The 17,241-nt window shown below is 42.9% G+C and overlaps 1 protein-coding gene across 1 annotated transcript; it reads left to right on the forward strand.

The window, feature by feature from the left end:
* Positions 1-293: 293 nt before the first annotated feature.
* Positions 294-1,766, forward strand: LOC132446504 (uncharacterized). Its single transcript, XM_060036834.1, has 4 exons — positions 294-538; positions 1,027-1,198; positions 1,307-1,455; positions 1,542-1,766. Exons 1-4 carry the CDS (start codon positions 409-411, stop codon positions 1,730-1,732), a joined length of 642 nt encoding a protein of 213 aa, XP_059892817.1. The 5' UTR covers positions 294-408; the 3' UTR covers positions 1,733-1,766.
* Positions 1,767-17,241: the final 15,475 nt, after the last annotated feature.

Below are 17,241 nucleotides of genomic sequence, written 5' to 3' on the forward strand. Positions count from 1 at the left end.
CTTACTAATTTATTTATTTTTGTAAGATATTTTCTTTGCTTTATTAGAAAGATTTGTACCCACTGTGCCACTGGCGCCCCAGCCTTACTAATTTTAAGAAATGTTGTCTCATTCTTTAGGTTGCCAAGTGGGTGCGGGAGGAGTTGTGCCCTGAAGGAACAAGTCACTTCTTTGACATCTGGCATGTTGGTAAAAGTAAGTAACTTGATGTTTATAGGTTTGTTTAGATGAACACTTGGTTAAAATAAAAACATAAAATTGTGTTTATGTTCTGAAACAGGCATAAGAAAAGCGCTAGATGCTGCTGCAAAGGAGAGGGGTTGTGAGGACCTTAAGCTGTGGAGGCCATCGATTGTCAACCACCTATACTGGACTGCAGCTTCCACACCTAATGGGGATCCAAATGTAATGGAGGCCAAGTGGCAAAGCATGGTGAACCATGTTCAGGACATCCATGAACATGACAGTCCTGGATTTCCCTCCTGTGCACATCTCCCTTTGGAGGGAGAAGCAAGGAACAAGCAGTGGCTGGAACCAGGTACAACATACTACTACATGTGTGGCTGAATATGATTAGAGGTCAAAGTTCTTGTTGGTGCGTTGTTAATTTGTGTTCCACAGCACTCCATCAATATACAGCCCCGCAAAGAAAAAAAAATTAAGCCACCAGTCTGGATTTTTCTTAAATCGTTATCCCTGAATTACTTATTGAAAATGCTCTAAATGACAATATTTTTATTGTTAATTTGGTATAAATGTGGTCATTAGTTTATATTATAGAATCAAAATGTTCATACTACTCAAACATATGCCATTAAAGAGTAAAACAAGAGACACTGAACATTTGAAGTGGTCTCTTAATTTTTTCTGGAGCTGTATAACCCAGAGTGTGCTCACACATAAACAAAGTACTGTTCAAACTTGTGTGATACTGGAAGTAATTATATAATCATGCCTAATCAGTGTATGTAACTAATATGGACATCTATTAACATTGGAACACATGTTATGTTGTTGTTTATGCAGGATCAACTGTAGCTATTAAGTTGGAGAGTGTCACTACAAGAACAGCATTGTTGAAGGATGTTCGGCAGTTGTCCCCACAGCATCAGACCTTTTCCCTGGAGGCCTTTCACTCGCTTATCCTCCACTTTGCACCTAAGCACACTGGCTTCTCCTTCCTTGGGATGTACAGCAGGTAAATAGTGTGATATTGAAATGAGTATGGTACAGTGAGGCTGCAACTGCATTCATTTTAAATTGGTACTTGGATATAAGAGCAGCTTGTGAATTGCTTTTTCTACAGGCTTCTCTTGGCAGCCCTGCATTACAACCACAATGGAAGTCGAGAGGTTGCACGAACACATGACGGCGAGGTTCAATATGGAGTTCGTTACCCAAGGTTCCGCAAAGGAGGCTGGGTCGTCCGCCCTGTCAAGGAGAAGCCATCGTACGGTAAGCTGTTTTAGTTTTTTATTACTTTATTACTTACTTTTATTAAGTCCCTGAATTGGATCTAAACATTTGTTTTCTTTCTTCAGCTTATGCATCTGCCCTTATGGAGTCTCTGATTGAGGCCTACTCCAGGTCACCAAGGAGTCTACAAGAGAGCTCAGCTGACTTGTCCTCCTCTGCACCTGCCCCCCTTTCCACATCCTTCCAGATGATCAGCAAGGATGAGGCTGTTGGCTTGTATCTTGCACGACACACACGTTTTAACACAGGAAATTAGTGTTAAAACACTGTTAGGTATTTTGTACACTATATTGTAAAGCTACATTTAATCTCAGAGATAGATGTGGGACCATGGAGTTATGTGGTATCTGCATTTGCAACCAAGAGAAAGACACATCTATTGGCACATGGATCCATTCAGGGAAAGATCCCTCTTTACTTGAACTTCTGGATTCTTAAATTATTTCCCCCATTCTGATTATCTGCATTTTATTATTAATGAAGTTAATAACAAAACTATTCTTTCCCTAGGTTTTTTCTGGAGGTTTGCCTGCGGTTACCACCTGGTCCTGCTTGACACCCACGCTTTGGTTGAAATAAGTTTATGTTCTAGTCTACAGTTTATGTATGCTACACAGGAATATTTTATGAAGTTCTAATCCTGTATCTTAGTTTTGTTGCTGTGGTTAATTTTACGTTTAAATTTGTATTGCAGTATGTTCCTTTTGTTTTTAAACTGCAAGAACTAAATATTAAAAGAAAAGAATCATTAAAAGTTTCTATAAAATAAGACATTATTTTTATTGACTGTCATTTAAATGAGGCCACCCAAAACCTTTATAAACCCCATGTTCCTCTGGAAACTGCCGTCTGATGGCAGACACAATGCATGCAGGTAAGGGCTTCCTGATGTGCCTGCCAAGAATTCCATAGGCCCAGCGGACAACCTGCCTGTATGCGGTGTAACGATACTGCCTTTAGGATAGGGAAACAATATCGACAGTTAAACTTAGTCATCAAAAAGGGTGATATTGTTAATGGTATTAATAAGGTAAATTACAATAGAAAAAAAATCAATTGAGTTCTGATATTGCTACCAATTAATGTATTTAAATGTTTAATGTTTTCAGTTATATAAAATTGGTAAAGTCCATTCAACATATAAAGCAAGTCACAAATTCTGGGTTTCAGCAGGTTTCAAAACCCCAGAATCTGTGACTTGAGCTCTATTTACTTGGTAAACTAGGATCTTTTTATAGTTATTTTATTAAGGAATGTGGACAACTGAACATACTCGTGTGTGCTGGCCTGCAGAGGGCCATGCTCCTGTTTGAAGGCCAAGTATGCTACCTGGAGCACAAAGGGGTTCAGACAGCATCCCTCAAAGCCTGGATGCAGAGTCAGGCATGTTACGTCTGGTCTGGGGTTTAGCGTCTCCACTAGAGCCCAGAAGGGATCCACCTCCCTGCAACACATGCTCTCCTCAGCTGAGCTCATTGGCTGGCATTTCCCACACAAGCACCTATCAAAAGGAAATGTGAGGTTAACTTCGCTCGTTTCTTTCAGTTTGATCGCGCACTCTCGCTCGCCCACCCGTCCGTCCGCCGGAGCAGGATTACTATTGCAAGAACACATCAGTAGGGTAAAACTAACCTGTCTCACGACGGTCTAAGCCCAGCTCACGTTCCCTATTAGTGGGTGAGCTATACATCCTGTAGATTCATATATAATCAAGTACTAGTAAAGTTATGCCTGTTAAATATTGATCCGTGGCCATCATTTGCTGTCATTAGCTAATATTAACTCAAGCTAATGCCAGTCACTCACCAAGACACCTGCCCAATTCTCCACTGATTCTCTTGACACCACAACTCTATCTCCCTCCTATTGCCATGGTGTCTCCCCCTATTAGGTGGTTGCTGTTCTCCCTCACGGCTAGCTGGCTCAAAATTGTACGGAAGTGGTCCGAAACTGTTATCCATTGTTATGTTGCCTATGTAGTCTATGATGATTAGAACGTCCGTCTACCAATTCCTACGTCACGCTCGAAACGAGCGTTTGAGATGCGGAAGTAAAATTGTATCACAAAAACGGCTCAAGATGCCACTTGTAGTGTAGATTTATTAATAAAAACTAAGAAATCGTGTATTCGAATTTTTTTCCTATATGATTTTTCATTGCAGTATCTAACTTCCAATACGCACTTTAATGCAAATGAGGAGAGAGGCGGGTCAAGGAGGAGGATGGGGTGCGGCCCTGAGCAGCTTGCAGCCACGGTACCAAGCGCTCTGTTTACAGTGGTGTATGGCGAGGAGCACACAGCCTTTAGCCGTGTTCTGTTAATATTCTAGAACACACGGTCCTGGAGCTCTATATCTAACTAATATCATATTATACATGGATATCTATATCATATAATATATATTATCACGGGCAAAAGCTGTGTGAGCCTCCAGACGACATTATGAATCTCAAACGAGCGCGTAGGGTTCTCCGACGTCTCTGGTTCTTCCACGTCCACATCAATCTGAAGTAGACTGAACCACGACATGGAGGAGAAAGGGATTGTTGACCGCGTCTGTTTCCCGCCGGAGCCTCGCTGCCGAGGGACCACCGCCTTGGCAGCGGTCAGCGCTTAGGCACCACCGCCTCCTGCAGCGCCGAGGCGGTGGTCCCTCGGTAGCGGGAAGCGGGGCTCAAGCAGGAGACATTCGAGGCCAACAATCCCTTTCTCCTCCATGTCGTGGTTCATGTACTTCTGGGAGTCAAAGCCAAAGTTCCTTTCCCCCAATTCATTCTCAACCATGGCTGAGATAACCCCCACTACGAGTATCGTTGTGGAAATACCTGAGCTGAGAGTCCGACATGTTATGCGCCATAACACCAACAGTGTGTACAACACTTGCGTTACAGTCCTGGAGCTCTATCTAAATAATATCAGCTAATACATGGTTATCTATATGATACATATTATCACGGCTTAGATCCTTTATGACGACACATGGGACTGCATTCCAAATCCGACATGTTATGCGCCATAACACCAACAGTGTGTACAACACTTGCGTTACAGTCCTGGAGCTCTATCTAAATAATATCAGCTAATACATGGTTATCTATATGATACATATTATCACGGCTTAGATCCTTTATGACGACACATGGGACTGCATTCCAAATCAGCTGGCCTGAGCCTCCATTTTTTCAAAGGCAAGCAGAACACCTAGTGCTTCTTTTACACCGAACACTAGTTTTAGAGACTGGGGGACCATGGGAAGGCTAGGGGAACTCATATTTATGTTAGAAAACCTCATAAAGTGAGATTTTCATGCCATGGGACCTTAAAGATATGATAGTTTTATTGGTCTTTTTTTTGTAGGCTACTCTTGTCAGTGGATGAATAAATGAGGACTTCTAAGAAGGCTGGCGCCTATGTCCACAGACTACAGCTCTTTTTAAACGGAACCTCAAAACCCATCTCTTTAAAAGAGCATTTAGCTAAACTTTCTTTGAGGTTCCCCCTTTTAATAGTTATTTTTTTCTCTGAAGCACTTTGAGATTCTTGAATATAAAGTGCATTATAAATAAAATGTATTATTATTATTATTATTATTATTATTATGTTTTCAATGACTTGCCCAGTCCAATATATAAGTAGTCCTGAACCGAAAAATATACCTCTACAAAAAGTAGAAATGGAAGCGAGGGACAAACTGCACCAAATCCCTTCCGTTTTCAGTTCAGATGTTTAACTTTATCCCTGCTCAAAGAATTGTCTCTTATCTTACAAAAAATTGCTGAAAATAATTTGTAATACAGTTTATTTTTTCTTGAGAAATATAGGATCCCTGGCCGATCCCATCAGGGAGAGATGCTGGGATGATTCGTTTTTTCACAGTGGAATCCGCTTCCTCCCAAGGTGGAGAGATCACCTGATACTGGGATTCAAACTAGATTAGATACTATTGATTCAATTATCTGATAGAAATTATTGGAGAGATGTGACCTAGTGTGAAAAGCCTACATCTGGAGGAATGTACCTTTTTTGTGACTTTTTAAACCTTTGCAGATTGTAGACTGGCTAATGACTGTGTTAGTGTTTAGCAATATAGTGTGTGTCTTCTTTTAAGGGAGCAAGTTGGCCTTGCTCAGGTATTCAAAGCACTTACTTTGAAACAGAGCCCATGCTAACAAATTGTCCTATGAGGAACTGTTTTGGTTCCTGTTTTGGTCCCCATGAAATAAAAATTAACAGAATGTGACTGGAAGACTGAAAGAGGTTGGTTTGAGGTGAGGGATCTACCAGGGAGAGCTCGTTGTGAGGGCAGATAGAATACTTCGTATTCTTTTCCCTTTTTTATTTTAATGGTTCACCTGTCATTGGCCTGATAGGGCAATTCTAGTCTACTGTAATCTTCATAAGTCCGTACCAACTTTTTTTAAATGGTAAAACATAGGTCAAGGTTAAAAATAACTGTTAAACTTCGGCTGAAATGTCCTTATTTTTCTGTCACCTGTGGTTGTTTGTGAGGGGTTAATAACAGCCCTTCTGTGGATATTCTATCTTTTCCGTGTACTATATTATTCATTCCATATTTCGGCCCTTCTTTTTAGCTTTCTACTTCCAATCAATATTCACTTTGCTTTTCCTGAAAACGGTGGTGGGTATTGACTAACTATTTATGTATCGAATTATCATTCAAGAAGTCCTCCACCTATTACCCACAATGCCACTTGTTATTTCCAGACATTTTTCGTATTGATTTGATCTGTGAAGTTTTCTCTAAAATGTTCAGCTGAACCTCAAGTTTCTTCTAGTGGCTCGGGAGGTAGAGTGGGTTGCAACGAGAAAGTCGCTAGTTTGATCCCAGGCTCCTCCAGGCCTCCAGAGTGTCGAGGTGTTCTTGAGCAAAACCCTTAACCCTAACTGCCTCCAGCAAGATGGATAATGCCTTGGACTCTATATAAATGCATTACATTTACATTGCTGGTCCCCTGGTCTCTCTATTTTCAGACAAACTTTTGTTTTTTTTATATTTGCAAAAAGATTGGCTATTTTTTGTGCCCAAAGTCTGAACAGCATTTATTGATTCCTGACCACTACAGGGAATACAATCACCAACAACCAAAAAGTATATCTGCTTGTTACAGCCATAAGGAGGCTGGTCTCAATGCACTATTTTTTGTAACTCCAGGTTAAAGAGTGTTGGATTTTTTTATTTAAGGCAAACAAATCAATTTTTTTGTCAATATAAAACTGTTTCATTGGGTTTAAAAAATAAATGAGAGATAAAACAGCTTGTTGCAGTAGTTTACTGTACTCCAGAACCGACAGTGAAGGTCCTTGGGTTTGTCTACCATCTAAATATTTCTTTAACAAAGGAACCTCTGCTTGACACCGTACAATGCTATACCATCTTTGTTTCCAGCACACATGTTCTCCAGTTCATGTATTTCTGTGTGTCTGGTGTCTGTCAAGGTGTGCAGAGCAGTGAAGCTGTTCCATTAGGGGAAGCAGCCTTTAGAGCTGGGAGAATTCTTTAGTATGGACCACCACACTTACCTGTGGCCGCTGTTGCTATGGTCACAGCCAGATCTTCCACAACTGCCTTAATCAGGTACCGGGTAATGTGCCTGAAACCTCTGCAACCTCAATATTGTCCTTATTTTCATCTCCTTCTCTCACTCATTGGTTGCTCTCCCAATATGTTATTAAATGTTAAATCTTCTTCAAATCAGTTCTCTTTTTTACAGTTTTACCTTAGGTTGAATAAATTGTAACTGATTCATTTTGGCCCTCATACTGGCACTCATTTGATTAAATATAATTTAAGTATTGTGCTTCAAATCTCAGAATTAAAAGGACAGGAAAGGAGATGAATGACGTTGTAGTACGTAATCTTATGCAAGAGGGAGAAAATAAAATTCCCCAATCTAGTATCTTCTGTGTTCCTCTCACGGTTTGTTAAGGTGTGCTTTTTAGGCGGGACCCTAAATCCCCAAACCAAACTGGGACTTGGGGTTGTTTGTCGGCATACCTTAGTAAGTATTACATGTCTCATCTTAAATTGGTTCTGGCAAATAATAAGTGGATTTGGAAATAAATATTTTCAACAGAGGGCCTCGAGGACCTCCGGCCCTGCATCAACACCGTGGGCAGGGGGGAGGACCAAAACAAAAGAGGAAAAAATAGGCAAGAATGGAAAAGAGCAAAGAAAGGAAAACTAATTGGACTGTCACAGTGGAGATTTATAAGAATAAGGTGCAATTAATTGTCTGATTTAGAAATTATGTAACTTTTGATCTGGCCAATAGGTTCTGGCATGGTTTATTATGTCTGACGACCTCTTGCACACACCGCGCAGGGAGCACTGAAATACGCACGCACGCACACACACACGCACACAATGTGAGGCTGGAAGTGATTAGACTACCACTGGCCAATCACCAGCCGAGAATGGTGATTGGCCAGTGGTAGTCACCCACCAGGAGGTGGGTGAATATCAATCAGATGACAGCGTACATCAAGTAAAAAATAAGGCTTTCCTGGCTGCGTTGAGTAACAAGTCAAATCTCAATGAATTAACAAATCCAAATGAATAGCACAAGCATCAAGAACGTCTGCTATTTTCATCATGATAAAGCAAACCATATCTGATGCTTCGAGAGGAAAGGCTCTTTGTAGCAATTAACATGCAATGTTCTATGTTGCGTCTTAGCTTTATAATTATGGTAGTTTGCATTGATGCTAGTGAGATACTCCACTGCTAGCATTATACAAAAGCATATTCAATGCACAGGCTGTATGTGTGTGATGCATGCTAATTGAAAGGGAAGGGGATATGTTTTGTGCGTGGGAGGGTGTGTGCCATGTTCATGCTGTCGGTACATTCTTGTTACTTACCAGATCAAACCAGAAAAAACAATTGGGCTGTTTGAAAAGATTAGATTGGGAGATTAAACACAAAGAAAACAAAAATTGACAAGATGTAAATTGATGCAACATTTTGTTCATGGGAAATATGCACAAACCTTGTTTCTCTGACACCTCGAGACAACACAAAATGACATTCAGACCATGTCTCGTTGTACGTCATATGATATCTTTCCATGCAAAGCAGGATATTAACCCTGGAACCACACGTAGGAAAATTGCGTTTTAATGCTTCAATAGCATATTGGATTGTGCAAAAGATGCAGAACATACTAGCTCACTGTGAAGAACATTATGATATGGGTATTATCAAGAATGTGTTTTGAGACTGAACAGAAAACACAACAACACAACACAGCATCCCAGCTGGGCACACAGTCGGAAAATACATTAACATAATAGTGTCTGGAGTAATAAACTACTGACTACTACTACTTGAATTATTTCGACCCATTCTTTAATTTGAACCTGAAGAAACAGCCTAACAACCTTATATTTATATACTTTAGTGTCTGATTTACCAGGTAAATCATCAGTTGGTATGAGCAGAATGGTAAAAAAAAGCCACGCCTACACGATTGGATTTATCTCAGAACCAAAAAACGATACATGGTGTTGTGTTTCTTTCCTCTGACGAACATACTTATTGTAAGTCGCTTTGGATATAAGTGTCTGCTTAATGGCCTAAATGTAAATGTCTCGACCTCTCTCTGTGTGGGAGCAGAATTAGAACTGTTATTAGCACTAAGAATGTTCATATCGTGTGGTCTAATGAGGTAATAGAATCACTTCATTTGCATCATAAAGCATGATCCTTAGCTGTTGTGTATTTCCGTATATATGTTAGTTAAAATACACAATAACAACACGATAAACGAAATTTGATATATTTTACGAATTTGTTCTGTGTAAACGCGGAATGGGAGGGGGCATATATATACCGCCGTTAATTCGGCAACAGAGATTGTTGACCAAACAAGAGAGGATTTTAGAAATAAGCTAATAGCAGTAAGCAGAGTTATAAAAGAAGAAGCAAGCGTAAATGTCTAGAAATAATCTGTGAAACATCGAGGTTTGGGTGCGCCGTACCCTCCGATCAGAGGTTGAAATCAACCGCCACATTACCGGGTCGGTAGAGGACAGCCTGTTACTAGAAATACTGGCAAGTCATCTTCAGGAGTGAGGTTTTGCTCGGGACAAGTCGCCGGTGACGAACAAAGGGAAGACACTTCTTATGAAAATTATTCTGCAAAAAAAAGTCATTCTGCAAATCCAGTTTGCCCCGATCAGACTTTTTTATGCTTGATTAGAGTGAGATTCAATTCAATTCAATTTTATTTGTTTAGCCCTTAATCACCATTACAGTCTCAAAGGGCTTAACAGGCCAAATATTTGTGACACCCCCCTTTACCCATGCCCCCACACGGGCAAGAAAAAACTCCCTTGAATCAGCAAGGAAGAAATCTTGAGAAGAAACGCAGTGTAGGGGTGCCCTTCTTCCAGGGATGGTCAGGAGTGCAATGGGTGCCACAATTAAACATACAGGTAAATACATGCACATCATATTAAAATGGTGATGGGGTTCTGGCCGGTTATCCATGAGGAGAGTCCAGGCATCCAGTCCAATACCCGCAACACGCTAGAACAGACAGAATAGTGAATTAGAACGGAAAAGTACATAGTGGGAATGTATAATGTAATAAGAAAAGCACAAGCAAACAGAGTAGTCTTCACTTCGCATCTGTCATTTTCACACTCCAAATGCAAGATTATAGAGGTGCGTTTTGAGCTTTCCTTTGAATAGCTCCATAGAGTCAGCTTCCCTGATCACTGATGGCAGCCTATTCCATAGGAAGGGGGCTCGATAGGCAAACGCTCTCTGTCCAGCCGATTTCTTTTTAACCTTCGGCAATGAAAGAAGGCCCGCTCCCGAAGACCGGAGGGACCGAGAAGGACTATAACGAATAATCAGGTCCTTCAGGTAGGATGGAGATAATCCATGCAAGGCTTTATAGGTTAGCAATAGCACCTTAAAGTCTGATCTGAAAGTTATTGGTAGCCAGTGTAAAGAGGCGAGAATAGGTGTAATATGATCAAACTTTCTCGTTCTGGTCAGCAGTCTAGCTGCCGCATTGTGTACCAGCTGTAGACTTTTTGTGGTAGAGTTCGGTAATCCCGAGAACAGTGCATTGCAATAGTCCAGTCTTGACGAAACAAATGCATGAATCAGTGTCTCTGCATCCACTGCAGATAACATTGGTCTGATTCTTGCAATGTTTCTCAGATGGAAAAAGGCAATTCTAGTTATACTTCTTATATGTTGGTCAAAGCATAATTGAGGGTCAAACAGGACACCAAGATTTTTGACAGACGCACTCTGTGGGATTGCGAAGCCATCCAACCACAGAGAGACATCCTCAAACTCTTCCCGGTCCCGCTTCGAGCCGATAACTATCAGCTCTGTCTTCCCAGAATTAAGCTGTAGGAAGTTTTGTGACATCCAGCCCTTCACAGCAGCCAGACAGGACTCAACCCTTTGAATCTGGGCCGAGTCCCCGGAATCTACAGGAATGTAGAGCTGGGTGTCATCCGCATAGCAATGGAAACTAATTCCGAAGCTGCGGATAACGTCACCCAGGGGAAGCATGTAAATTGCAAAAAGTAATGGACCAAGAACCGACCATTGTGGTACGCCGAAGCGTAATTTACAGTGCTTTGATTCTGCACCCTCATGAAACACAAATTGGGTTCTATCTGTGAGGTACGATTCAAGCCAACCAAGAGCCGTACCCCCGAAACCAACATAGTGCTCAAGACGGTGCAGAAGAGTGCTGTGGTCGATCGTATCAAACGCAGCTCTCAGATCCAATAGCACAAGCATTGTGCTTGTATTTTTATCCAAAGCTAAAAGGATGTCATTTACAACTCTTGTAATAGCAGTTTCAGTTGAGTGGAAATTCCTGAACCCCGACTGGAAAGGTTCAAAGAGATTGTTCCTCGTCAGATAATCAACGATTTGCTTTGCTACAATCCTTTCCTGTACCTTGGACAGGAAGGGCAGATTCGATATAGGCCGATAGTTCCTGACTAATTCAGGATCTAGGCCAGGCTTTTTGAGTAGCGGTTTTAACACCGCAGCCTTAAAATTGGAGGGAACAATTCCAGTTGAAAATTAAAGATTCATAAGCGAGAGAATTGCAGGCCCCACCGTTGGAAGAAGTTCCTTAAGAACCCTGGAAGGGAGAGGATCCAACATACAAGTTGTTAGCTTTGATGCCTTTATCACCCTTTCAAGTTCCACCAAAGGAATTGCCTTAAACTCCAAGAGAGTTGCGTCAGAGTTCACCATCCTACTTGGCAGGACCCCATCCTGCCCCACAGGATGTGTAGGATTAGCTGCACGGCAAGCATCAATTTCCTCTCTAATTGATTGAATCTTATTCTCAAAGAAATCCATGAATTCACCTGCCACGATCGATGAGCCTACGGTCTGAGATTTACCATGCGATTTTGCACGACCGTACATATAGGTAGTGTTAATTTCAGAGGGAGTGCGGTTAACACTCTGCTCTGTCATGTGATTTACCATGCGATTTGACATGCGATTTGACATGCGATTTGACATGCGATTTTGCACCACTGTACATATAGGTACAGCGTTAATTGCAGAGGGAGTCCGGTTAACACTCAGCTCTGAAACAATTGGTGCAATAGATCCTGGTTCAGTTAACCCATCGGCTGTTCTAGACTCTGTTCTAGACTCTGCAACGTAGACTATCATGTTGCTAGCAGGTTTGCTAAACTCCTGCAGCCCAGCGTGCTGTGAGTGGATGAGTCACGCCTGACTAAGACATCTATCTATGTTTTTTGACATAATTGAGGCGCCTAACCCAGTAGGGTGTAGGCCGTCTCTCATGAGCACACCAGGGCGACCCCACAGGGAAGGCCAGTTATCTATGAAACCAAAGCCCTGCTCTGAACTATATCGTGCCAGCCAGCGATTTAGAGACAATAATCTACTATAACGCTCATCATTACCCTTATCGGGCAGAGGGTCAGAGAGAATTACTTTCAAGTGAACGGAGCGTTCCCTCTTCGTCATAACTCTCAAACCAAACATCCTTCACATTCACCGAGCGAACATTATGAAAGTAAAATGCACATTTCTCGCTAAAAATGTTTCCATGAACGCATTTAATGGCGTAACTATGTTACTATTTCCACCCAGAATAAAGAAAGATGTCGGCCGTATGCTACTGTGCAAGCTCACTACTCTCTGCCAGTGACGTCGGGTCAAGCTCCACGCTGATTGGCTATCGCAGCTAAGCGTCACGCGTTGGAGCGTTGAAAGTTCACATTTCTGAACTCCGGGCGTTGGTGCGTTGGGCGCGTTACTGCGTTTACGACGTGCGTAATTACGTGCGTCTGCCGCGTCTAACGCCCCTTTCTGGCGAAGTCACAAAGCCTAGCTATGTTGCTTTTTGTGACATGCGGTAACTGTGGTTCTATTTAATGATATACGCAATACATTATAAACATTGTTTCTTATCAGTATTGTATGCTATCCTAATATGCATGTGTCCCTGCGGTAATAGACATTGCCATTGATTGTATTATGCGTGACGTGTTTAGTTTAGTGTTTAAACAGAGCACACACGCGCGCCCGCATTCATTCATTCTTTTTAACACTCACTCGCGGTAAAACAATGTTTTTCACGATCAAATACTCATCAATCCTAAAAGTTATGGGCATGTAGGCCTACACGATGTCTCTGTCAAGAAAATATGTGTTTGCTGTACGGTGTTTGCAGATGCATTGATTTAAAAGTACAACTTATTACCGCTGCATCAGCTGTTCTTTCCCAAATAATTTACCAAGAATGTGCGGGCTAGGTAGATGGGAGAAGCAAAGTGTATGCGTGGGGTGCACAAGCAATCCGCATGCATCGCATGCGCATGTATGCATGCGCCCTTAAAATAGCATCTGAACAACGTGCCACTGACTGTAAACCAGGTATTTCCTGGTCAGTAGCGCAATGGTATTCAGAAACGGCAAAATACCGTTTGCGCCAGAACACGCCTCCTCCTTCCGCCGAACCGCCCCCTTGGGGCGCATGATCAATCCCTAATTTACCTGCGAGTGGCGGTGGTGGGAAAAGAACGCTCTGCGCCAGTTGTAAACTAGCAACGACACATGCGCCAGTGACTAAGTCACTTGCGCCGGATGCAAGATAGGGCCCCTCGTCTTTGATGAGTAACTTTAATCTGATTACTGGTTTGGAAATAGTAACGTGTTAGATTACTCGTTACTGAAAAAAGTGGTCTGAGGCCAGTAACGCGTTACTAATTAATGCGTTACTGGCACCACTGCTTACGAGTGCCCGTGTTGTGCACCGACGGGGTCAAAGCACTCACCGGTGTTGCTGCAGCGAACATTGAGTACTTTCGTATTGTACCACCGACGTGGTCAATGAACTCACGAGTGCCCGTGTTGTGCCACCGACGTGGTCAACGCACTTTGAGTCTTTGATGTTGTGACAACAACGTGGTCAACAAACTCACGGGTGCAAGTGTTGTGCCACCGACGTGCTCAACGCACTCACCGGGGTTACTGCAGCCTAACCTTGAGTATTTGATGTTGTGCCACCGACGTGGTCAACGAACGCACGAGTGTCCGTGTTATTCCACCGACGTGGTCAACGCACTCACCGGGGTTGCTGCAGCGAACATTGAGTGCTTTCGTGTTGTGCCACCGACATGGTCAACAAACTCACGAGTGCCTGTGTTGTGCCACCGACGTGGTCAACGCACTCACCGGGGTTGCTGCAGGCGAACCTTTGAGTTTTTGATATTGTGCCACCGACGTGGTAAACAGACTCGCGGAGGTTGCTTCAGGATAACCTCAAGTTTTTATAGCCAGATCTTACGTTATAGATTGAGTAACTGATAACCACCACCACCAGTAGTTGCAAATATGTTAAAAATACCAGCGTTGAAGAGCATCGTATGAGCTTGGAGATAGAAACTTGAATTCGAACGGATGTATGATTCGCATGCCGTGGAAGACCACCTTCCCAGCCGTTTGATGGAATGCGTCCAACAACCCTCGTTCGGCGGCTGTGGTTGCCGCTCCTATCAAGAAGGAGTGACCAGTGTATAGGGGAGATGGTAGGCCGCAGCCTTCTACCACCTTAGCGAGATGGACTCTGAACCACTCTTTTGTCATTGTCAGGCCGTTAGGTGATTCAGCGGACGTGCGTTGCCGAAGCTTGAGACAGTGGAGCATGGAAGCGTAAGGACAGAGTGAGTTGTTGATTCTTGAAACAATTATGGTTACGCCTGCCCCTAGGCTATCGCTTTCAGACCGTTTTAAGAAAATGGAAAAATGCCTTGAAGAGTAGGTGACGTGCATTCCCCTGGACGCATAAAACCATAGAACGCTGTGAGAAATACTGTCTCAAGGAGTACGTTAAAATAAAGATGGAATATCCCAGCTCTGAGAGAGCACACTAATCTATTCAAGATATTGAGAGTGATAGGAGAGTGTTTGTCTGGTACTTTTGGCAGTGACTTAGAAATACCCTTCAGTAGAAGACGACTTGCGGGAGTCGAAAATAAACTAGGAAAGCCAGGATCCTGGCATCTTGCATAAAATTGAATACCAGCTAAGTTTCTACGAATAGTAGACCATTTTTGTCTACGGGATTCTAAGCAGGGGGCGATGATAGAGCAGACAATGGGGACTAAAGGTACGGCCACACCAACCGCGTTACTCGCGTTAGGGGCGTCCAAAATCGGTATTTTTGCATAGGGAACCATTGGTATAGGCGCGTAGACGCGTTACATGCGTTGAAGCGTCGCGTTAGGGGCGTTGGACGCGGCAGACGCACGTAATTACGCACGTAAACGCAGTAACGCGCCCAACGCACCAACGCCCGGAGTTCAGAAATGTGAACTTACAACGCTCCAACGCGTGACGCTTAGCTGCGATAGCCAATCAGCGTGGAGCTTGACCCGACGTCACTGGCAGAGAGTAGTGAGCTTGCACAGTAGCATACGGCCGACATCTTTCTTTATTCTGGGTGGAAATAGTAACATAGTTACGCCATTAAATGCGTTCATGGAAACATTTTTAGCGAGAAATGTGCATTTTACTTTCATAATGTTCGCTTGGTGAATGTGAAGGATGTTTGGTTTGAGAGTTATGACGAAGAGGGAACGCTCCGTTCACTTGCATGGACAGAGTCTCTGGTTGCTAAACAACCTCAACGTCTTGGCGGACTATATCTCTGCTGATCAACACTACGAATGCTGGAAACACACCAGACACACCATGTGAAGTTATTTAACCCGATTATTGTTATTTATATCCGAGATTATTTAATCTAACCCGATCTAAACTCTATCATGCACCCAAACACGGCGGCGTTTGGGTTTCCCACCTCGGACTCCAGCGCAGCCACGGCCGAGATCTTTCTTTATTCTGGGTGGAAATAGTAACATAGTAACGCCATCAAATGCGTTTATGGAAAAAAATTTAGCGAGAAATGTGCATTTTACTTTCATAACGTTCGTTCGGTGAATGTGAAGGATGTTTGGTTTGATAGTTATGACGAAGAGGGAACGCTCCGTTCACTTGCATGGACATGGACTCATCTAGCTGCGTTGGCGCGTTGACGCGTTGGAAGCGTTGAACCACCACACAATGATCAAGCGTCAGGTTAGGCGCGTTACTCGCGTTATCCAACGCGAGTAACGCGGTTGGTGTGGCCGTACCATAACACTGGGAAAACGGATACATGATACAGAATTAATTAAACAAAGACCTTATAGATAGCTATAAGATTTAAGGGAAGACGGCGCTATAGCTTTTGCCATGAAGATAATAGCGGAGTCTAACAGCGAATTTAAACTGTTGCCTAATCTAACCGGAGTTCATGGAAGGGTGGGCTGAGTATTCCGTCCATATTCGCTGCGGGGCGTATGCGTCTGAATTCCTGGAAACGGAAACGAGAGAGAGAATCAGCTAGAACATTATAGTGACCGGGTGTATGCTCGGCATTTATGATGAAATTGAGAGTAAGGGACTGCCATGTTTGACATCTGAGCAGAGACATAATGGCAGGGCATGCAGATCACTTTTTATTAATAATTGCCACCACTGCTTCGTTATTGCAGAACATGGTTATGCGTTTACAGCGCCATGCTTGACCCCACAGAACGCTAGCAGCCACGATTGGGTGAAGTTCGAACAGCACAGACGACTCAGACCCGAGGACGAATGTGCGAATTCGGCTGGCCATCTTTCGGCAAACCATTGCCCTTGGAAAAAAAAACGGAACCCAACCGAGGGATCCACATCAGTAAATAGTTCAAGAGAATCTGATGATTCGGGCCGAATGGGCCGGTGAGAGGAGGCGAGAGATGAACGAGCAGCCTTGCGGTATCAGATAAGGGGGCCCCGATTACACTGAATACTCCCTTTAGAGTGTCCAAAACGCTGGTTTGATTTGATGGAAAGTCAATTAGCAAGAAATCTTCCAGCAAATGTAAAACATTATTTTAAAAGCATCCCTAATATCGGCTTTAGCAAGCCAGGCTCCCTGACATGTTATTTTAATCAACGCAATTGCATGGTAGATGGTGGCATAGTACAAAGAAAATGGTGCTGGTGGGATACATTCGTTGACACTAGCGATAGAGTCGGATTTCGGGTGCGGGACCTTGCAAATACTGCAGATGTGGGAGAATCTACAGTTATTATAATAACAGACAGATTTGTTGAAATTATTACAAATAACCGGGACGATCACAAGAAAAAGGTAAGGGACAGGAAGAGCAGACGGTGCGGC

The sequence above is a fragment of the Gadus macrocephalus genome, chromosome 18 (assembly GCF_031168955.1).
Source record: "Gadus macrocephalus chromosome 18, ASM3116895v1".
Lineage (NCBI taxonomy): Eukaryota > Metazoa > Chordata > Actinopteri > Gadiformes > Gadidae > Gadus > Gadus macrocephalus.